The sequence below is a fragment of the Bombina bombina genome, chromosome 1, assembly GCF_027579735.1.
Source record: "Bombina bombina isolate aBomBom1 chromosome 1, aBomBom1.pri, whole genome shotgun sequence".
Lineage (NCBI taxonomy): Eukaryota > Metazoa > Chordata > Amphibia > Anura > Bombinatoridae > Bombina > Bombina bombina.
In genome coordinates, this window is record NC_069499.1 from 302,671,507 (window position 1) to 302,696,088 (window position 24,582).

Here is a 24,582-nt window from a genome sequence, read left to right on the forward strand (position 1 = left end):
GCATTACTCCTTGCATGGTGTCAAATCCTTTGCAATACAGTGCTTAGCTGACGATTAAAACTGTGTATAAAAACATGACAGACTGTTATGCTGGCATACAGACAGGCCAATAGTGTTCAATGTGACGTGATAACCTTAGGGTGTTTGCACAGACAGAAAAGATCTGTATTAAACAGTTAAATCACACTAATATTATCCTCAAGCACATACATAAAATATCCACACTCCCAAACCATTCGTTGTAAATTACATTAATGTAGCTGTTCCTCTAAAGCCATTTCAGTGAAAGCGTTGGATTCACTATAGAATTTGAATGACGGAGTTTCCGGTGAGAAGGCGGAGCGACAAGACAGGTGCTCCTACTCTGCGTTCTGGCCGACAGTAGCTATCACAGCCTTCACTTTATGCCCGTTGTACCTGCTTGGGCTTGGGCTTACAGCTTGACTTATCATCGCAAGCTAAAGGGAAACTTCTGTTGCAGTATTTGCTGCGGTAAATCCGCATTCTTTTTTTTATCTACGAATCCCTGAACTCCCGAGGAGATTATTCTCACCTGCCTTCCTTGGCTGTGGCGGAGCGGGTTGCCGGACCCGCGGCCCCTCGGTGGGGTTCGCGGGTGGCGGAACAGAAGGTGAGAGGAGGCGAAATGGGGCTCCGTGAGTGACAGGTGAATCGGCCCTGCCCGTAGCCAGTCTCAGAGGGATATCCCAGGAGAGCCCGCCCCACTGCAGAGGAAGTAGTGCCGGACGTAGAGGTGAGCTCTTTACCGGTTGCGGTTGTGCCGCAATGGAATGAGCGAGAGTCCGCAGAGTGTGCATCGCCCCTGGTTACTTGAGGGGAGGCCGCAGTGATAACCGGCTTAGCGGCAGCGTCTGGCTATCTGTCGGATCAGTTATTTGGTACCGGGGTCCCAAAATTCAATCTTCCTGTGGTCTGGCTGCATCGCTCCTCCGGGTAGGAGTGCCCCCGGTCGGTTGACAGTCTCCTCCAGGCGCAGCCGACATTCTTGGACACACTGTAAGTAACGCAGGACTTTTTTTTCACGCTATTTAGTCCTTTGGATTTAAGGAGCACAGAGCGGATTCTACCAGACCTAGTATTTCCCCTAGCTGTGCTTTCTAAGAACCCTAGTAATGAAGCTGCTGAATTAGGAGCGAGTGATATAAGGCCGCTAATTTCAAAGGGCTCTTTGAACTGTTAAAGGACTCAGCTTGGGGTTCATCCGGAGTGGGGTTAGTCTTTTAGACTCTTGGTTCAACTCAACATTCTTTACCCTGTGTGCCTTCCTGGAGGATGTAGCAGGACAATGTTCATCTACTTATATGTTTGTTTTGCTGTCTGCATACCATTATAATGGGTTGTTTCGGATTTTGTCCCCAAATTCTGATCATTTCTTGGTTGCTCAAAGTATAAAAACGCAGGCATTTGTCTATGGGCTTTTGCCCAAGTCACTTCACTTTCACAGAATACACAATCACGGTATTTTTTCTTTTCTTTTTCAGGCTTTAGTGTAAAAAGTCTATGTACTATGGTTCTTTTTGTGTTATTTTCCTTTGAATTATATTATATACACCATATTCACGCATGAGCACTATTGTCAGTGTACACTTAAAAGAGTAAGAAGGTAAAGGAGAGAGTAGGGAGTAAAGGGTAGGAAGTAGGGAGAGGAAGAAAAAAAAAAAAAAACAGAGTTAAACATATTTTTGTGTGGCTGATTTTTACTTCACTAATTGTGATTTCACTATTGTTTTTTCGCCATAACGGGGACCAATTTCTTATTTATTCTGCACAGCATTTATTTATGTTATTATTTTGTGTTTTTCACTATCCATGGAAAAATTTATAACGCACGCTAACAATATTTCACCCAAAATGCCTGTTAAACCTAGGGATAAAAAAAATACCAAATGTGGCGACACGAGTGTAGACATATCCTCAGAAGGTGTATCTACAGTAATTGATACCCAGGTTCTGATCCCTCAATTAACAGCAATTTTCTCTCCCCAGTTTGAGGGTATTAAAAAAGACCTGGGAGGTATTTCTGCTGAATTAATTACACTTTCAACAGAAGTCAAACAGTTTTCACAGAGAATTGGGGAAGCAGAAAATAGAATTTCTGCCGCAGAAGATAGGCTGACAGCCCAAGAGGCTATTATTCAGGCCCAGGAAGTTAAACTTAATAGTATGCAGTCGCGCCTGGAGGATCTTGAAGATCGCTCCAGGCGCAACAACATTAGGGTTATAGGTTTACCTGAAACACTAGAATTTGAGGATTTGGTTAAATTTACTTCCTCCACCCTTCCCCTTGCTATCGGGTTTCCATCTCAGCTCCTCCCCCTAGCAATCGAGAGAGCCCACAGAGTGGGTCCCAGAAGGGACTCAGCTGGTGGCTTGGGTAAACCCAGGATGTGTATTTTTAAGTTGTTAAAATTTCAGGATAAGCTAGAGATCCTGAAGTTAGCGAAGAAAGCTGGTTCATTAGAATTCGGGAACAGCAAGATTTTGCTGTTCCAGGACTTCTCGGCGGAAACTTCCGCTCGCAGAAGACTTATGGCACCGTATTGTTCACAGCTGATCTCTAAGGGTATTAAAGCTAGTCTATTTTATCCTGCTAAAATTATAGGGGAAAATAAGGGAGCCAAATTTATTTTTAACGAAGTCCTGGAGGTTAAAGAGTTCCTGAGAACCTTAGAGTCCTAAAGTTAGATCCATTATCAAGTCAGGGTTTCTTTTTTTTTTTTTCTTTTTTTAGGCCAGCCTAGGTCTATATATTTTCCTTAGAAGGTGTGATTGTTCAGGTCTTGGTTTATTTTGTGATTTTTCAGGCTTTGGTTTATCTTGTGATTTTTATCTGCTGTTTTTATTTCTGCAATGTGTACTACGGATATTTTGTTATTGTACGAGAAATATGCATATGTTAAAATTTGTCTTTCAAAAATTGCTGAAAGCGAGATCACTGACAAATATTTTGGGTTGTTTCTTTCCCCCATTTTTTTTTTCTTTTTTTTTTTTTTTTCTCCCTCTCCTTCTCGCCCCCTCTTCCTCGTCCCTCCCCCACCCCTCGGATGTTATTGCCAGTTGCGTATCCTTTCCAGGGCTTGGCGTGTTAATGAGAATGGAGAATAATATCAGTGGGCTGTAGAATTCTTTCGTGGAATGTGGGGGGGATATCCTCTCCCGCTAAGCGCAAATTGGTTATTAAAACATTGGCTGTAGAAAAGCCAGATGTGGTTTTTCTGCAAGAGACTCATTTAGATGCATTAGAAGCGGCTAAGCTTAAAATGAGATGGGTTGGCGAGGTACTGGCCTCATCTTCTCCAACTAAAAAGCGAGGAGTTGCGGTTCTTTTTCATAAAGATTTGGATTATCAAGTTACGAAAGTTGAGTTTGATTCTTCGGCCCGTTATATGTTGTTACAGGTATTGATAAAATCCGTTAAATATATATTTTGTAATATTTATGCCCCCAATAGATTTTCAGTAAAATTTTGGGACCGGATCCAAAACAAAATTTTTCCCTTTATAAGGGAGAATTTAATTATCTGTGGGGACTTTAATGCTACTATGAGTCCAGAACTAGACCGTTTTTCAAGAAAGAATGACGCTAAATATAAGTATCACGCCAATTACTTTAAAAAATTTTGTATTAGATTAACATTGACTGATATTTGGCGTTTGCAAAATCCTTTAATCAGAGCCTACACATGCGAATCCAAGTCGTTCAGGACATTCTCGCGGATTGATCTCTTTTTAATCGCGGAAGCACTGACAGTCTTCCAGCTTAAAACGGGAATTGGGGAATTTTTGGTATCAGATCACGCTATAATCTCTTTATCGATTCTTGATACTTATGAGGCACGTTCACAAACACGGGTCTTTGCCTTCCCTCGTTTTTTATATACTAACCCAAGTTTTTCATCATGGATTAAGACTACCTGGCATGAGTATTTTTTTTATTTAACTCGAATTTCAGTCATAAGACAGAGGTTTATTGGGAGGCGGCTAAAGCTGTGATTCGAGGTAAAATAATAGCTTATATGAGCTTGCGCGCAAAAAAGATTAAGGAACAGGGGAGTTCCCTTGTTGCAAGAACCAGAGCCGCCTACAGGGACATTCAGTCGGATCCCTCCCCATTAAACTGGGCAGTGTATCTTGAGGCTAGGAAGGAAAGAGAGATCTATATAAAGCAGAAATCGTTGGAGGAAGAAGCAAGATTGAATCTTAAATATAGGACTTTTCACGGGTGTTCGGCGAAGCATCTGTCCCGCTTGACTAAGAATAGAAAAAAAAGAAATTATATCGCTGTTATAAAAAATGGCGAGGACAGGTTTTTTAAGCCGGCAGAGATTTCCCAGGAATTTTTTAAGTACTATCAAGAATTATATTCGGCCGTCGCTGCCGACCACAATAACCAAGAGTCCTTTTGGTCGGCTATAAGTATTCCTAAGATTCAAGCAGATGAGTTGGCTGTGCTGAATCAGCCGATATCGCGTGAGGAGATTGGTACAGCTATTGATAATCTTAAGCTTAATAAGGCTGCCGGCCCTGACGGGTTCCCGGCCGAATTTTATAAATTGCTTAAGGAAGAACTGCTGCCTACATTAGAGGCTATTTTCAATAACTATTATCTTTCTGAAAATGGGATCTCGGAAAACTTTGCTGCGGCTAATATCTCACTCATTGCGAAAAAAAATAAAAATCCAGAGAACATGGCCTCATACAGGCTAATATCAGTACTCAATACTGATTACAAGCTTCTGGTATTATCGCTTCTAGACTGAATCACTGCCTGCAGAACTTGATCCATCAGGATCAGACCGGTTTTATGACCGCTAGGAACTCGTCGCGGAATATTCTAAAGGTTATTACGTTTTTGGATTACATGTCGAATTTGGAACCAGAGCCTTGTAATGACGGAATTCTTGATTCTGCAGTCTTAACCCTCGACGCAGTCAAGGCTTTTGATTCCATTGTCTGGGAGCATTTATTTTCTTCATTACAGAAATTTGGCTTTTCTGGCAACTTTATTCTCTTTATTCATAAAATTTATTGTAAACCAATTTCTTTTCTCCTGGTTAATGGAATTCGCTCACAGGGGATTGTTTTACATCGAGGTACTAGGCAGGGGTGTCCATTATCTCCCCTCCTGTTTAATGTGGCTCTAGAACCCTTAGCGGTCAGATTTCGCGATGTATTGACAGGAATTTCATTGGGCTCTCACCGTTTAAAAACCCTTCTCTATGCTGATGATATGCTGATTTTTGTAGATAAGCCCTTTCAATCGATTCCAGTTATTCTTCAACTCCTCTCTCAGTTTAGCTCTTTCTCCGGTTACTTGGTGAATTTAGAAAAGAGTGAACTCATGTATATGGGCAATAACTCGTCCGGTTTGGAAAAATTCCCATTCAAGGTTGTCAATGCAATTAGTTATTTGGGACTCGAGTTGCATAAAAATCCAAAATTATGGTATGTTGCGAATTTTGTTCCCTTACTGAAAAAAATTAAAATAGATCTGCAGTTATGGGCTTCATTCCCGCTGTCAATTTCGGCAAAGGTAAAGCTAATAAAAACTATTGTTTTCCCTCGTCTTCTCTATGTGCTACAGAATCTTCCTCTCTTTATTTCCAGTTCAGATATTAGAAAGTTATACAGTGATTTTTCTAAATTTATCTGGAAAGATAAGAGACCTAGGATTGCACTAGCTAAGCTCATGCAAAAGACAAACCGTGCCGGGTTGGCTCTGCCTGATGTCAGGTTCTATAATACGGCTGCATTGGTGAAATTTGCCGTGGATTGGGTGGCGGAAACTAACAGGTTAGCAGTTAGTCAAGAGGAAGCCTTTTATACTCGTCCATTCACACTTGGTGCGCTGTTACATTGTAATACAAAACAGCTGCCATCCAACATCAGTAAATTGGTATCCTTCAAAAATGTTGTGGTTGCGTGGCAGAAGTTCTGTATTTGTCTAGGAGTGGATCCCTCTGTTTCAGAATATCTTCCTATTCAGGGAAACCCTAATTTTATCCCGGGTATTTATCATAAGGTGGTTAAATCATGGGGGAACAAGGGGCTGTTGTTTGTCAAGCAATTATTGGGGGCTGATAATTTGGTTCAGACTGCTGAGTCTCTGTTTCAAATTTATGATCTTCCTAGGTCTGACTTGTTTGCGTATTTCCAGATTCGCCATTTCATGCCTGAGCAAAATTGGGAGAATAGTATGTCACCGGAATGGTCTGTTATTAGAATCTTAATTAAGAAATTCAGTATGGGAAGTTCCTCTATCTCCTTAATATATGATATTATGCTTTCTAAACAAAGCGATAAGCATTTGCACAGCATAAGTACTTGGTTGCTTCCGGTTATTACCGATATCACTGAGGAGAAGATCATTCGGAGTTGCAATATGGTTCATAAGTGTAGGGTTTCGGTGTCCTGGAAGGAATCGCATTTGAAGCTCCTGAATAATTTTTATTTGCATCCGCTTAAACTACAAAAATTTTCTGACACTGGATCAAATAAATGTCCCAGATGCTCAAACTCTAGGGCTGATCTATTCCATATGTTTTGGTTCTGTCCCAAAATCAACCAGTTATGGCATAAAGTGGTTCATTGGTTAAACACATTGTACGGGGCAAATTTTGTTCTTACACTTCAAGATGTGGTTTTACTTATTACAGAAGCACATAGAAACTCGGCAGCAATGATATATACGTTGAATACGATTATTCTAGCAGTACGTCATCTTGTCCTGTTAAATTGGAAAGCTAAGAGAGCACCGAGCCTTGAGAGGTCTTGTAAAGAAATCCAAGGCCAAATTGTATTTGAGTCATATCATCTCTCGGAGGCTTCTGAGAAGAGAACCAAGGAGTTTTTACAGGGTTGGTTACCAATCATTTTGTCATATCCCCTCCAGATTCAAAAGCAGATTCTTGCCCCTGTCCGATCTACGGTCTGCTTTGCTGAATTTGTTGTATTAGGGGTATTTCCGGTATCCTGGATAAACACGGTTGTGTAATTCAGCATCTATCGGTAGTTGTGTTTTGGACGTGAAGGTAGCGGTAAGGTATTATTTTGTTGAAGGGGCAGGGAGGGGGGGCGGGGGAGTCAGGGGGGTTTTCCCTTTTTTCTTTTTTTTTTTTTTTTTTTTTTTTTTTTTCTTTCCCTTCTCCCTTTTTTGTTATTGTACGTTTAGTATGTTTAATCAATTACACTGAAGACTTATAATGTAAAGGTTTGTTTTTTATTATTGATACAGATTGAATATGTGTCTGATACATTTCTGTTGTGTTATCTGAAGAATTGTATTGTCTTTACTTTTGATGAATAAAAGAAAAAAAGAATTATAAAAAAAAAAGAAAGCGTTGGATTACCATGGAGGTTACAGATTAATTATACCTAGTCAAATGGTAAAGCTGATAAAAATGTCCCAAAATGCCCCAGCAAGGCTACGCCCACTTAAATTAAACAGAGATGTTTGCAGATCCTTATGGTAGCCTTAGAAAGGACTAGTTAATACTTAATACTATTGTCTCTTTATGGATGAAGGGGAGAAACGGATGACATTGGCCAAACACTATTTAACTTAATAGTGTCTGGCCCATGTCATCCGTTTCTCCCCTTCACCCATAAAGAGACAGTTCCTTCTCAAATCAATGTGAATATTGTATATACCAGGAAATAGTAAATCCTCCAACTCAGGAAGTCTTCGCACTGTCTACTGTGTGATGGGAGATGTAGTCCGCCAGCGCCCGATCTTATCATCCTTAACAGTACACTGTCACAAAATAATGTATATGACTACAACTCTCAGAGGAAGTTGGGAAGATTGCACATGCGTTCTGCGATTTCATAGCCTCCCCTTGAGACGGGGTCACGTGACGTTGCGCGATGACGTCACTGACCCCTGAATCGATTCAGATCTGCACTGCATCGATGCAGCATCGTTAACGGCTGAATCGCGATGCATCACTGAATCAATTATTTTCAGCAGCCCTAATATACATATATACATACACAGTGTGTGTGTGTGTATATGTATATATATATATATATATATATATATATATATATATATATACAATTAGCTAGAGTTAGTTTAGTAAAGTGCACTATTTAGAAAGCTCCCAGTATGGGAATGAATTTCAACTCTCCCTTGCAAACTTGCAACCTTTGCCCAAATCAAGGTAATAGACAGTCCGTGGAAAAAACTGAGTACGAAGTTCAAATGCATGCACACTCTTGCCCAGGACTCTTCAGACAAAACAAAACAACAGCAAAATGGAATATACCATGTGAGATTTGACTTTGCCACAAAAGAATCGTTGGCTATACTCACTCCTTCAGATGCGGTGCTGCGTTGTCACTATCCGTCCTGCTCCGTGTGCTGCAAATAAAACTTCTAAGCTCACCGCTTATTGTAGAATCCTCAATACTGTGCCGGTTCGGTGTGTTCCGCTGTTCACACTGTGAACGTCCGATGACGTGTACACAGCCAGCCACGTGATATGCGGTGTCCAATCAGAGTGTCCCTTGCCTTGTCATCAGGTAAATACGTGTAGACGTGATCAGGGCTCAAAGGGGCAGGCAAATCCAAAAAATCGGCCTGCTAAGAGAGAGGCTTCCGAGCCTAAAGACCCCAGATACTGGCGAAATGTAGAAATAATAGGAAGGAAATCCAGGGTCAAAATTGATGAAATAAAATCCAAACTTTATTGAAGTCCACATATGGATAAAAACCATGGGGGTCAAAAACGAACAACACTCAGCACCTGTTGCTTCCAGCTATTATTTATATATATATATATATATATATATATATATATATATATATATATATATATATAAAACATGGAAGGGAACTGCACTCCAAGACCAGATCAGGTACACATCCTGTGACTCAGTAACATCCAGCCCTGGGTGCTAAATAGCACTCCAAAAAAGCTGTGATGTCACCAGAGCCACAGGCAGTTAACCCCAGTCCGGAATGGGTGCAAGAACCAAGGGAGATTACAAATAAAAAGTAATACAACACATAGAAACACCCAGCACTCACCAGCTAGCTCACAGCTAAGATAAAATCACAACTGGAAAGGTTAGTCACCGCATCTGGCCAAATGGGAAAGCTCAGGCACCACGTCAAGGTCCTTTCTTTAGCCTGAGTCCCTAACACAGGCACACCATCATGCGAGCTCACAAAGCTAAACAAACTGAGAACAAAGAAGGGGTGCACAGGTGACTGTAATCACCCATAGAAAATACAAAACATGGAAGGGAACTGCACTCCAAGACCGGATCAGGTACACATCCTGTGACTCAGTAACATCCAGCCCTGGGTGCTAAATAGCACTCCAAAAAAGCTGTGATGTCACCAGAGCCACAGGCAGTTAACCCCAGTCCGGAATGGGTGCAAGAACCAAGGGAGATTACAAATAAAAAGTAATACAACACATAGAAACACCCAGCACTCACCAGCTAGCTCACAGCTAAGATAAAATCACAACTGGAAAGGTTAGTCACCGCATCTGGCCAAATGGGAAAGCTCAGGCACCACGTCAAGGTCCTTTCCTTAGCCTGAGTCCCTAACACAGGCACACCATCATGCGAGCTCACAAAGCTAAACAAACTGAGAACAAAGAAGGGGTGCACAGGTGACTGTAATCACCCATAGAAAATACAAAACATGGAAGGGAACTGCACTCCAAGACCGGATCAGGTACACATCCTGTGACTCAGTAACATCCAGCCCTGGGTGCTAAATAGCACTCCAAAAAAGCTGTGATGTCACCAGAGCCACAGGCAGTTAACCCCAGTCCGAAATGGGTGCAAGAACCAAGGGAGATTACAAATAAAAAGTAATACAACACATAGAAACACCCAGCACTCACCAGCTAGCTCACAGCTAAGATAAAATCACAACTGGAAAGGTTAGTCACCGCATCTGGCCAAATGGGAAAGCTCAGGCACCACGTCAAGGTCCTTTCCTTAGCCTGAGTCCCTAACACAGGCACACCATCATGCGAGCTCGCAAAGCTAAACAAACTGAGAACAAAGAAGGGATGCACAGGTGACTGTAATCACCCATAGAAAATACAAAACATGGAAGGGAACTGCACTCCAAGACCGGATCAGGTACACATCCTGTGACTCAGTAACATCCAGCCCTGGGTGCTAAATAGCACTCCAAAAAAGCTGTGATGTCACCAGAGCCACAGGCAGTTAACCCCAGTCCGGAATGGGTGCAAGAACCAAGGGAGATTACAAATAAAAAGTAATACAACACATAGAAACACCCAGCACTCACCAGCTAGCTCACAGCTAAGTTGTGATTTTATCTTAGCTGTGAGCTAGCTGGTGAGAGTGGATGTTACTGAGTCACAGGATGTGTACCTGATCCGGTCTTGGAGTGCAGTTCCCTTCCATGTTTTGTATTTTCTATGGGTGATTACAGTCACCTGTGCACCCCTTCTTTGTTCTCAGTTTGTTTAGCTTTGTGAGCTCGCATGATGGTGTGCCTGTGTTAGGGACTCAGGCTAAGGAAAGGACCTTGACGTGGTGCCTGAGCTTTCCCATTTGGCCAGATGCGGTGACTAACCTTTCCAGTTGTGATTTTATCTTAGCTGTGAGCTAGCTGGTGAGTGCTGGGTGTTTCTATGTGTTGTATTACTTTTTATTTGTAATCTCCCTTGGTTCTTGCACCCATTCCGGACTGGGGTTAACTGCCTGTGGCTCTGGTGACATCACAGCTTTTTTGGAGTGCTATTTAGCACCCAGGGCTGGATGTTACTGAGTCACAGGATGTGTACCTGATCCGGTCTTGGAGTGCAGTTCCCTTCCATGTTTTGTATTTTCTATGGGTGATTACAGTCACCTGTGCACCCCTTCTTTGTTCTCAGTTTGTTTAGCTTTGTGAGCTTGCATGATGGTGTGCCTGTGTTAGGGACTCAGGCTAAGGAAAGGACCTTGACGTGGTGCCTGAGCTTTCCCATTTGGCCAGATGCGGTGACTAACCTTTCCAGTTGTGATTTTATCTTAGCTGTGAGCTAGCTGGTGAGTGCTGGGTGTTTCTATGTGTTATATATATATATATATATATATATATATATATATATACATATATATACAGTATATATATATATATATATATATATATATATACAGTATATACATATATATATATATATATATATATATATATACAGTATATACATATATATATATATATATATATATATATACACACAGAATAAACCTATAGGGAATAGGTGAGTAAAGGATGCTCTTATTAGCACATAAAGAGAAAGTTAGGTTAATTTAAAATTTAACTTTTAATAGGTTAACATTATATGATAAAATGACAGCAGCAAAAATGATATGTGAATATTCTGCTGGCCTGCCAGACAGAAATGTTTTAAAAACACATCTCTGTTCCACTGATCTTCATTCCAATATTTGTGAGCTTTAGTATATCTTAGCTTTTTCACCCTGTTCCTCCTCTGAAAAAGTGATTTCTTGGCTGCTACAAAGCCACAAAGACCATTTCTGATCAAGTTTCTTCAGACTGTAGAAGGGTCAACTTGGCATTTCGATGAAGTTGCCAGATGCTGAGCCAAGTCCTTGCTGGACCTTTTCCGGTCTCTCAAACAAAAAACTCTGAGAAACTTCTCATCGGATTTTGAAAGTTTTTTTGCCTTCCAGTCCTTTTTTGTCCTGGACCTCTTTCGGATTCTTCAAATTTCTTTATAACAGCTTGAATACCACATTTTGAGTATCAACTTTGAGTGACCTTGCTGATGCAAAAATATGATTTTATGTCTGTCAAATTCTGTGACCTTTGGCATTTTGAAGGGAATGATGTGATTTAAAGTTTGTCTTATTAGCAAGCTTCCAATGAATTAAACTCATACCACATGTGTATGTAATGCTCAAGCATGTCTTGCACAAACCTGGTGTAAAAGACCTTTTTCACAGCAGTCATTTTGACGTGAAATAGTAGGACAAATACAGGTGGCTTTAATTAGGGCCATTCCATTTAGATTAACGAGAGCCAGGTTCCTGCTATTTCTCAAGTGTAAAGGGAGGTCACACTAAATACTTGCCACTTTAGCCTATAGACCCTTTTTTCTGGTTTGTTTTTCTGTTTTTTAATACTGCATACAAATATCCTTTATTTTCTGGTTGCATTCCAATAAAGAGGGAAATAATTATATATATGTTCATTATACCATTGCTAAAGCACCAAATCTAATTGTGGCCTAAGACTTTTGCACAGTACTGCATGTGTGTGTATATATATATATATATATATATATATATATATATATATGTGTGTATATATATATATATATATATATACATATATATATATATGTATATATATATATATATATGTATATATATATATATATATATATATATATATATATATATATACATATATATATACAGGGAGTGCAGAATTATTAGGCAAATGAGTATTTTGACCACATCATCCTCTTTATGCATGTTGTCTTACTCCAAGCTGTATAGGCTTGAAAGCCTACTACCAATTAAGCATATTAGGTGATGTGCATTTCTGTAATGAGAAGGGGTGTGGTCTAATGACATCAACACCCTATATCAGGTGTGCATAATTATTAGGCAACTTCCTTTCCTTTGGCAAAATGGGTCAAAAGAAGGACTTGACAGGCTCAGAAAAGTCAAAAATAGTGAGATATCTTGCATAGGGATGCAGCACTCTTAAAATTGCAAAGCTTCTGAAGCGTGATCATCGAACAATCAAGTGTTTCATTCAAAATAGTCAACAGGGTCGCAAGAAGCGTGTGGAAAATCCAAGGCGCAAAATAACTGCCCATGAACTGAGAAAAGTCAAGCGTGCAGCTGCCAAGATGCCACTTGCCACCAGTTTGGCCATATTTCAGAGCTGCAACATCACTGGAGTGCCCAAAAGCACAAGGTGTGCAATACTCAGAGACATGGCCAAGGTAAGAAAGGCTGAAAGACGACCACCACTGAACAAGACACACAAGCTGAAACGTCAAGACTGGGCCAAGAAATATCTCAAGACTGATTTTTCTAAGGTTTTATGGACTGATGAAATGAGAGTGAGTCTTGATGGGCCAGATGGATGGGCCCGTGGCTGGATTGGTAAAGGGCAGAGAGCTCCAGTCCGACTTAGACGCCAGCAAGGTGGAGGTGGAGTACTGGTTTGGGCTGGTATCATCAAAGATGAGCTTGTGGGGCCTTTTCGGGTTGAGGATGGAGTCAAGCTCAACTCCCAGTCCTACTGCCAGTTTCTGGAAGACACCTTCTTCAAGCAGTGGTACAGGAAGAAGTCTGCATCCTTCAAGAAAAACATGATTTTCATGCAGGACAATGCTCCATCACACGCGTCCAAGTACTCCACAGCGTGGCATGCAAGAAAGGGTATAAAAGAAGAAAATCTAATGACATGGCCTCCTTTTTCACCTGATCTGAACCCCATTGAAAACCTGTGGTCCATCATCAAATGTGAGATTTACAAGGAGGGAAAACAGTACACCTCTCTAAACCGTGTCTGGGAGGCTGTGGTTGCTGCTGCACGCAATGTTGATGGTGAACAGATCAAAACACTGACAGAATCCATGGATGGCAGGCTTTTGAGTGTCCTTGCAAAGAAAGGTGGCTATATTGGTCACTGATTTGTTTTTGTTTTGTTTTTGAATGTCAGAAATGTATATTTGTGAATGTTGAGATGTTATATTGGTTTCACTGGTAAAAATAAATAATTGAAATGGGTATATATTTGTTTTTTGTTAAGTTGCCTAATAATTATGCACAGTAATAGTCACCTGCACACACAGATATCCCCCTAAAATAGCTAAAACTAAAAACAAACTAAAAACTACTTCCAAAACTATTCAGCTTTGATATTAATTAGTTTTTTGGGTTCATTGAGAACATGGTTGTTGTTCAATAATAAAATTAATCCTCAAAAATACAACTTGCCTAATAATTCTGCGCTCCCTGTATATATATATATATATATATATATATATATACACACACACACACACATATACAGTACTGTGCAACCACAAGGAAACTGTTACTACTTGTCTCTCTGTCTTTCACGCATTTAGTTTTTTGCACAGTAACTTGTGTTTGTTTATTAAATCCAGCGAGTGCCAATAGCTCTCTAAAATGTGTGTGTGTATATATATATATATATATATAAATGCAGAGCAAACCTTAGTTCAAAGGAAAACAAAGGAAAAAATGTCTTATGGTCACCAGGGGCTGCTTCAGCGTCTCTCCCGGAGCTAAGGTAACTGCTCAGCCAGATGCTGGCAGCCAATTGTACATACAGAACAAGGGGACACTTAATTCTGTGTATATATATATATATATATATATATATATATATATATATATATATATATATATATATTTCTTTTCTTTGAAACAAAGGTACTAGCACTCGGATCTAAATCACTCCAAAGTTTATTGTAGTGAAGTTTTGGGTGAGGGGTGACAACCCCAAAATTTTGCTGGAATAGATTTTGGACTGATTCAAATCCAGCGAGTGCTAGTACCTTGGCTTGATGTGGATAGCCTCTTAGCACCCTGATTTTGTAACTTTACTGTTTGTTTATAGTGCTCTGATTGTCATATATAAGTTGTGTATGTACGTATGTATATAAATTGTGTTTTCTGTTCCAAATTGCTTGTGTTTCAGTCATTTGAATTTTCGACTGATTAGCACATTTAGGTGTGTGCTTTAAAAAAAAAAAAAAAAAAAGCTGTTTAATGAGTTTCTATCTTTTAGCCTCACGCAAGCTGAGCATGACTTGGTGCTTTAATACTCTGCCAATAAAGAAGGGATTAGATTTGGGTGACCTTTCTGTACCCTTGTGTTTGCATCATTAAATTGCTTCCTCTCCAGTTTTAACATTTTCTGGGCTGGAGTGGTACAATGATTCCAGCTCTGCAATGATCTACAGACTGGCGTGACAAGGACATGGTTAATCCTGCTTCATGTTTTCTATTATCTTGGGCAACGAGTCATTGAAGTTGGAGTCAATGTGCCAAACTTAACAGGCTAAATGATCAATAAAATGCAGAGGATAGTGTAGGTCACTGAGTTTTCTGGATCATATTCAAAAGAGACAGCTTTCAAATGATAGACCTGCCCCAGTAAAAAAACGCAGCAAGAGGTAGAGTATGAATTAATTTGGGATGTAAAATAAGACTATTAACTCCAAGCATGTTTGTCATCACTGATACTACTACAAGCTTTGTTTTAAGTGATGATAAATGGGCATACAATCACTGGATTTTAATGCCTTGAAACATGGTTTACTAAAACATGGATGAAAAATATTGTAAAAAAAAACAGCAGCTATCTTGTAGCTTACATCTCCACTTGCCTTTAGTTTGAGCTGTGATTCAGCGCATTATTGGCAGTGGTGGTCGGCTGAGCTATAAACCAATTATTCAAATTGTTCAAGGAAGTAGTTGTCAGTTTGAGAATTGCCTCTACTTTTAAAGGGACAGTAAAGTCAAAATTAAACTTTCATGATTCAGATAGTGCAGGTAATTTTAAACAATGTTCTAATTTACTTATATAATCAAGTGCTTCATTCTTTTGATATTCTTGGTTGAAGAGTATACCTAGGTACACCCAGAAGCAGCAATGCAATACTGGCAACTAGCTGGTGATTGGAGGCTCCCAGTAGGGTATTTCTGCTTCTGAGACTACATTTCAACAAAGGATACATAAAGAACAAAGCAGATTTAATAATAGAAATAAACTGAATGTTGTTTAACACTGTATGTGCTCTTCCAATCATGAAAGTTTATTTTTGACTTTACTGTACATTTAATAACTTACAGCAGAAATAAAGTTAATGCCCTGATCTGTTGGAATGTTACTTTGCAATACTGCATATTATTGTAGCTTACTCAAAATTACATGTACATAAGGTTTAAGTACGCTTAGTCAGATAATTATCATGTGTTCAGATTATATATATTTGTACACCCACATTTATAAATAATCTTTTCAAGACTAACAGTTGGGTCCCAGATATAAATCCAAGTTGTGTTGTATTGCATCTCTGCAGTAAAAAAATCACCTTTTCCATAGAGAGTAAAAGTAGCTAGCTGTAGAAAATAGTGAAAAGAAATGCAGAGAGAGAGAGAGCTGACAGTCACTGCAGAAAGGAGTGTGACTTGTTTTGCAGAGCGGAGTGAGTACAGCAAGAGACGGAGAATAATGCTTCATAGTAGAGTGACTGGACATTCAAAGAGAAAATAACTAGTAGGTGTCACAACAAGAGAGAGCCTCTGACACAGCAACTGGCACAGATAGGGGAGACAAAGATGTATCAGAGGGGGAGATAGAGAGAGATACTGGCAGAGCAAAGGGAAGGGACAGACGAGCATGGGAAAGCAATGAGATAATGACTGGTGCAGCAAATAGAGTGAATGGAATAGTATTGGCAAGTGTGAATGGCACAAGGGAGGTATAGTAACTAATGAGTTAGTGAAATTGGTGCAGCTAAGAGGTAAAAGTGTGATATTGGTACCTCAGTGGAGACAAAGAATGATTGAAGATTCTAGAATAATTGACTGGATGGATACTGTTGAACTTTGATTTGATTATGTTGAGTATCTAGCACAGCAGTAAAAGTGAGTGTGTGACTGGTACAGCAAGGGGGTACACATAACAGGCAAGACACGGAGAGTGGCACAGCACACAATCAGGACAGTTTCTGTCACAAACTTGGTGAGAAATTGGCTTGCGCAACCAAAGGGAATGTATGAGCTATATTACCAAGGTGAGAGTTACTGGCACATCAGGAGGTTTGTTTCTATTAGTGTAAAGAGCAGGGTAACTTGAACAAAGGCGAAGAAAGAATAAGAGGCATGTGATTAATATGACAGCTGGTGAAGTGACTTTACCCAACATGACATCTTAATGACACTGAAGAGTAGAGTGTTGGGTATGGTACTGGGAGACTGGCATATACAACACTGGATAAAGAAATGATTGGACAGAGGAAGAAGAGTTAATTACTGGTCTGTGGGAGGTAGAGAGGCTGACAGAACAGTATAGTGACAGATGTGGCACAAAACAGGGACTTGGAAAAACCTCAATGACAGGCAGGAAAGAGGGACAGGCTGGGCAAGGGAGAGAGTGAGTTCCAGGCTTGGCAAGGGAGAGAGTTAGTGCAAGGCTTGTCAAGGAAGAGACAAACTGTAAGGCTTGTTATTGGTGTAGGTGTAGGAGTGTCAAGCTTTACCTGGGAGGGACTGTGAGGTTTGGTGATGGAAGGAGTGTCAGGCAATACAATGTTTGTTGTATTAAGTACAAGGTCATAAGTGACAAGCTGTATGTAGTGAATGGAAAGTTTGGCTTTTTGCAAACAGTGAAATATTAAGGCCAGATAAATTAAAGTCAAGTCAAGATTAAACTTTCATGATTCAGATAGAGCAACAATTTTAAACAACTTTCTTTTATGTAATTGGCAAGAGTCCATGAGCTAGTGACGTATAGGATATACAATCCTACCAGGAGGGACAAAGTTTGCCAAACCTCAAAATGCCTATAAATACAACTCCCACCACACCCCCAACTCAGTTTTACAAACTTTGCTTCCTAAGGAGGTGGTGAAGTAAGTTTGTGCTTGATTTTTATGATTTATTCTATGGTAAGCGCTTCTAAGCATTCTGAAACCCAATTCCTCTCAGAGTACAGTGTTTGTCAGAGGGATGTGAAGAGAGTATCGCCTATTGATTTTTTTTTGTTTTTCTCACGGAAAATCTTTTCAACGGTTCTCTGTTATCGGTCATAGGGATTCATCTCCTACCTCCCTTTTCAGATCGACAATATAATCTTAAAACATTACCTCTGCTGATAGTTTTCAGCACTGGTTTGGCTATCTGATATATGTGGATGGGTGTCTTTCGGTAAAAATGTATCATTATTTAAGACACTCTCAGCTATGGTTGGCGCTTTATGTATTTATATAAAGTTCTAAATATATGTATTTACTTATATTTGCCATGAGTCAGGTCTATGTTTATTTCCCTTTGCAGTCTGGCAGTTTCAGTATGGGAATCATGTTTTAGGAAGTTTTTTTCTTACCTGGGGTAAAGTCTCTTTTCCAATTTGACTTGTTTTTCTTTATTTATTATAATTATTATTATGCTGTTATTTATTGCGTCATTTTTGGCGTGAGAATTTTTTTGCGCAAATGTGCGTCTATGATGATGCAAGTTCGTTATTTCCTGTGTCTTAGTTGACGCCAGGTTGTTTGGCGTGAAGTTGTGTCTGTTATGACGCAAGTTGCGTCATTTCCGGATGTTTGTTGGCGCCAAAAAAAATTTATATTTCCTTTTGCGTCGTGCGTCATACTTGGCGCCAAAAAAAAATAGTTTTGTTTTACCTCACTTCCATTATGCTCCTTGCCCTCTTTATGGTCAGAGGGCTTTGCTATATGCCTTTTTGCCAATTTTTGCATTTTTTCCCCATTCCTGAAACTGTTATATGTGGAAATAAGATATTTTTTTTAAATGTTATTTTTTCTTTTACATTTTACAAGATGTCTCAATCTGATCCTGTCTCAGAAGCTGCTGTAGGAACCATGCTGCCTGAACACAGTTCTACCAAAGCTAAGTGTATCTGTTGTAAGCTAGTGGAGATTATATCTCCATCTGTAGTATGTAACACTTGTCATGATAAGCTTTTGCATGCCGAAAAAGTTTCTATTAGTGCTAGTACAGTATCTGTTGCTCTCTCAACATCTAATGTACATGATGTCCCTGTTGATATGAAAAATTATATTGCTGAGGCAATATGGAAAGCTATGTCTGCTATTCCGTCTTCTAATAAACGTAAAAGGTCTTTTAAAACTTCTCATAATACTGATGAATTTTGTAATGACCGACAACATAATGATATATCCACCTCTGATGAGGATCTCTCTGACTCAGAAGATCCTACTTCAGACATTGACATTGATAAATTAACTTATATTTTTAAGATTGAGTATATTCGTTCTTTGTTAAAAGAAGTGTTGATAACTTTGGATATTGAGGAGTCTGGTCCTCTTGAAATCCAGTAAATGTTTAAATTCTGTCTATAAACCTCCTGTGATTACTCCTAAGGTTTTCCCTTTTCCTGATGCTATTTCTGATGTGATTGATAAGTAATGGTCTAAGCCTGGTACTCCTTTTGTTCCTTCTTCAAGATTTAAAAAGTTGTATACTTTACCAGTGGCTAAATTAGAGTTTTGGGAAAATGTCCCTAAGGTTGATGGGGCTATTTCTACTCTTGCCAAGCGTACTACTATTGCTATGAAAGATAGTACATCTTTTAAGGATCCTTTAGATAGGGAAATTGAATCTTATCTAAGGAAAGCTTATTTACATTCTGGCTATATTCTCAGACCTGCCATTTCTATGGCTGATGTTGCAGCGGCATCAACTTTTTGGTTGGATAGCTTAGCACAATGGAAAAAATATTCTGATTTGCATAGCATTGTTCGTTTGCTTCAACATGCTAATCATTTTATCTGTGATGCTATTTTTGATATCATCAAGATTGATGTTAAATCTATGTCTTTGGCTATTTTAGCTAGAAGAGCTTTATGGCTCAAATCATGGAATGCTGACATGGTATCTAAATCTAGGTTACTATCTCTATCATTCCAGGGTAATAATTTATTTGGTTCCCAGTTGGATTCTATTATTTCCACTATTACTGGGGGGAAGGGAGTTTTTTTGCCCAAAGATAAAAAGTCTGAGGGTAAATCTAAAGCTTCTAATTGGTTTCGTTCCTTTCATCAGAATAGAGAACAGAAAACCACTCCTTCCCCTAAGGATTCTGGCTCCAATTGGAAGCCATCTTCGAGTTGGAATAAATCCAAGCCTTATAAGAAACCAAAGCCAGCCCCCAGCAGCCCTCAATCCAGTTCTACTGGTGGGGGGCAGATTGAAATTATTTCAAGACATTTGGGCAGGTTCTGTTCAGACTCATTGGATTCAGAATATTGTCTCTCAGGGGTATCAAATAGGTTTTAAATTAAGACCTCCCCTGAGAAGATTTTTTTCTCTCTCACGTTCCAACAAATCCTCTGAAGTGTGTTTCAGATCTGGAGCTTTTAGGGGTAATTGTACCAGTTCCACTTCAGGAACAGGGTCTGGGTTTTTATTCAAATCTATTCATTGTCCTGAAGAAGGAAAATTCATTCAGACCAGTTCTGGATCTGACGTTTTTGAATCAATTTGTAAGGGTCCCAACTTTCAAGATGGTGACTATAAGGACTATTCTGCCTTTTGTTCAGCAAGGTCATTACATGTCCTTAATAGACTTACAGGATGCATATCTTCACATTCCGATTCATCCAGACCACTATCAGTTTCTGAGATTCTCTTTTCTAGACAGGCATTACCAATTTGTTGCTCTTCGATTTGGCCTGGCGACAGCTCCAAGAATCTTTTCGAAGGTTCTCGGGTTCCCTTCTATCTGTAATCAGAGAGCAGGGTATTGCGGTGTTTCCTTATTTGAACGATATCTTGGTACTGGCTCAGTCTTTTCATTTAGCAGAATCTCGCACAAATCAACTTGTGTTGTTTATTCAAAGACATGGTTGGAGGATCAATTTACCAGAGTTTCTTGATTCCTCAGACAAGAGTTACCTTTTTAGGTTTCCAGATAGATTCAGTATTCATGACCCTGTCTTTAACATACAAAAGACATTTGAAGTTGGTTTTAACCTGTCTAAACCTTCAGTCTCGATCATTCCCTTCAGTGGCTATGTGCATGGAAGTTTTATGTCTCATGACTGCAGCATCGGACACGATCCCCTTTGCTCATTTTCATATGAGACCTCTACAGCTTTGCATGCTGAATCAATGGTGCAGGGATTATACTCGGATATCACAATTGATATTCTTAAATCCCAACACTCAACTCTCTCTGACTTGGTGGTTAGACCATCATCGGATTATTCAAGGGGCCTCTTTTGTTCGTCCTTCCTGGACTGTGATTTCAACAGATGCAAGTCTCACAGGTTGGGGAGCTGTCTGGGGGTCTCTGACAGCACAAGGAGTTTGGAATCCTCAAGAGGCTAGATTACCTCTGTGCTATTTTCAGGGCTCTTCAGGCTTGGCCTCTATTAAAGAGAAAATCATTCATTTTCAGACAGACAATATCACAACTGTGGCATATGTCAATCATCAGGGTGGGACTCGCAGTCCTTTAGCGATGAAAGAAGTATCTCGGATAGTTTCTTGGGCAGAATCCAACTCCTGTCTAATTTCTGCAATACATATCCCAGGTGTAGACAATTGGGAAGTGGATTATCTCAGCCGTCAGTCTTTTCATCCACGGGAGTGGTCTCTCCATCCAGATGTATTTTGTCAGATTGTACAGATGTGGGGTCTTCCCGAAATAAATCTGATGGCTTCCTATCTAAACAAAAAGCTTCCCAGGTACCTTTCCAGGTCCAGGGATGCTCAGGCGGAGATGGTGGATGCGTTAGCAGTTCCTTGGATTTACCAACCTGCTTACATTTTTCCGCCTCTTTCAAAGGGTGATCTCCAAGATCATAATAGAACAATCGCATGTGTTTCTGATAGCACCAGCATGGCCTCACAGATTTTGCTATTCGGATCTTTTCCGGATGTCCAGTTGCCAACCTTGGCCACTTCCTTTAAGGCCAGACCTGTCTCAACGGCCGTTTTTCTATCAGGATCTCAAATCACTAAATTTGAAGTTATGGAAATTGAACGCTTAGTACTTAGTCATAGACGTTTCTCTGACTCAGTGATTAATTATATGCTACAGGCTCGTAGGTCTGTTTCAAGGAAGATTTATGATCGGGTTTGGAAAACCTATATTTCATGGTGTTCTTCTCATAAAATCTCTTGGCATTCTTTTAGGATTCCTAGAATTTTACAGTTTCTTCAGGATGGTTTGGATAAAGGTTTGCCTGCAAGTACTTTAAAGGGACAAATCTCTGCTCTTTCTTTTTTATTTCATAGAAAGATTGTTAAACTTCCCTATATTCACTGTTTTGTTCAGGCTTTGGTTTGTATCAAGTCTGTTATTAAATCAATCTCTCCTCCTTGGAGTCTTAATTTGGTTTTGAAGGCTTTTCAGGCTCCTCCTTTTGGGCCTATGCATTCTTTGGATATTAAACTACTTTCTTGGAAAGTGTTGTTCCTTTTGGCTATCTCTTTTGCTAAAAGAGTTTCTGAATTGTCTGCTCTCTCTTGCGAGTCTCCTCTGATTTTCCATCAAGATAAAGCTGTTTTGCGAACTTCGTTTAAATTTCTTCCAAATGGTAAGGAAATTGTTGTTCCTTCTTTGTGTCCTAATCCTAAGAATGCTCTTTACATTCTTTTGATTGGTTGTAAGAGCTTTGGAATACTATTTTGAAGCTACTAAGGATTTCAGAAAGACTTCTAGTCTATTTACTGTTTTTTCTGGTTCCAGGAAAGGTCAAAAAGCCTCTGACATTTCTTTGGCATCTTGGTTAAAGCTTTTGATTCACAAGGCTTATTTGGAGGCGGGACAGTCTCCGCCTCAGAGAATTACAGCTTATTCTACTAGATCCGTCGCCACTTTTTGGGCTTTTAAGAATGAAGCTTCGGGTTGATCAGATTTGCAAAGCAGCAACTTGGTCTTCTTTGCATACATTTACTAAATTTTACCATTTTGATGTATCTGCTTCTTCAGAAGCAGTCTTTGGTAGGAAAGTTCTTCGGGCAGCTGTCTCAGTTTGATTCTTCTGCTTATGATTTAAGTTTTATCTTAAATTTTTAAGAAAGACTTATTTTTTTGTTTGGATTTAATTTTCTCAGCGGAAATAACTGTTATTTTATCTCTCCCTCTCTAGTGACTCTTCTGTGGACTTCCACATCTTGGGTATTTCTATCCCATACGTCACTAGCTCATGGACTCTTGCCAATTACATGAAAGAAAACATAATTTATGTAAGAACTTACCTGATAAATTCATTTATTTCATATTGGCAAGAGTCCATGAGACCCACTCTTTTTTTATGATGGTTATGATTTTTTGTATAAAAGCACAATTATATTTCCAATTCCTCTTTTTGTATGCTTTTTTACTCCTTATTTTTATCACCTCACTACTTGGCTATTCGTTAAAAAGAGTTGTGGGTGTGGTTGGAGGTGTATTTATAGGCATTTTGAGGTTTGGGAAACTTTGCCCCTCCTGGTAGGATTATATATCCCATACGTCACTAGCTCATGGACTCTTGCAAATACGAAATAAATGAATTTATCAGGTAAGTTCTTACATAAATTATGGTTTTAAATTTACTTCCATTAACAAAATGTGCAGTCTTTTTATATTTACACTTTTTGTGTCACCAGTTCCTACTGAGCATGTGCAAGAATTCAAAGAATATACTGTACGTATATACATTTGTGACTGGATAATGATACACATGATACAGGGGGAGACGATGATTGACACCCCCTGCTAGCGGCTGATTGGCTGCAAATGTGCAGGGGACGGCATTGCACAAGCATTTCACCAGAGATGCTGTCGGCATTTAGCGATGTTGAGTAGACATGATTCGCCACAGCAAATCATGTCTGCCCTCCACTTGATAATTTGGCCCCTAAGTGTTATTGCATCGATTTTTTTATTATGCATTTGTTGGTTATCCAAATCTATATTTTCTGGTCTTTTAAAGAGCAGTATATTATCTATTCTAGGATTATTGTGAAATCATGAACTGTTACTAACAGAGGCAGGATGAATGGAGATTGATAATGGAGATGATTCTTAACACATTTTGTAATAATATTAATCTTCACAAATAAGAAATCTTCTGCAATTTTTTCCTTAGGACGCGGATCATGAAGCGCGTGTGGAAGAAGCTATTACCAGGATGCTGGTATTTACCTTCAAATCTTCTGAGAGCTCTTCCCAGGAATGGCTGAATCCCACTGAGGTATTCATCTCCTCTATATTAACAATCATACTCTTCCTTCATATGTATAATACTACAAGCTGTGTTTACCACTAATACAACTATTCATCATACTATGAGACAAATCTTTGATACAGGTTCTCTAAGTACTCCTAATCTCATAAAGTCCAAAGTCTTCTGCTGCTGTAGCTAACAGTGTGTCCCTGGTCTAATAGTAGTAGTAGAAAAATTGTGTGAATGCGCATAAACAGCACGGGGATGAATCTTAACTAGTGATACGTTTGTAACAAAAAAGTATCCTGCACTATGTATTTATAGGCTGGATTGCATGCGGTATAACTGTATAGATTTGCACTATATTGCACTTCTTAAATGGAAATGTATACCATAAAATAATACAGAGTAAAAAATAAACACCAATCTTAGGTAAATATATTAATACAATTTATTGCACATATACTTTGAAAACATATACATAAAACCCTGTGGTGACCGGTCACTGAGTAAAAAACGTATGGTTAAAAATCGATAAAAATTATTGAATGATTTTGAATAAGAATCCCTCTTGAACCTATATGTTGGTTTCTTATAAAAGTTCAGAATGAGAGAAGTTTAAGAAAGTAAAATTT

General features: G+C 39.3%; 1 protein-coding gene across 2 annotated transcripts in view; it reads left to right on the forward strand.

Moving 5' to 3' along the window:
- Positions 1-24,582, forward strand: part of HSPBAP1 (HSPB1 associated protein 1) — a 485,172-nt gene that overhangs the window by 418,758 nt on the left and 41,832 nt on the right. For both annotated transcript variants that reach the window (XM_053698076.1, XM_053698077.1), the window contains exon 7: positions 23,870-23,974. In XM_053698076.1, coding sequence (XP_053554051.1) covers positions 23,870-23,974 — 105 coding nt within the window. The remainder of the gene's footprint in view (positions 1-23,869; positions 23,975-24,582) is intronic.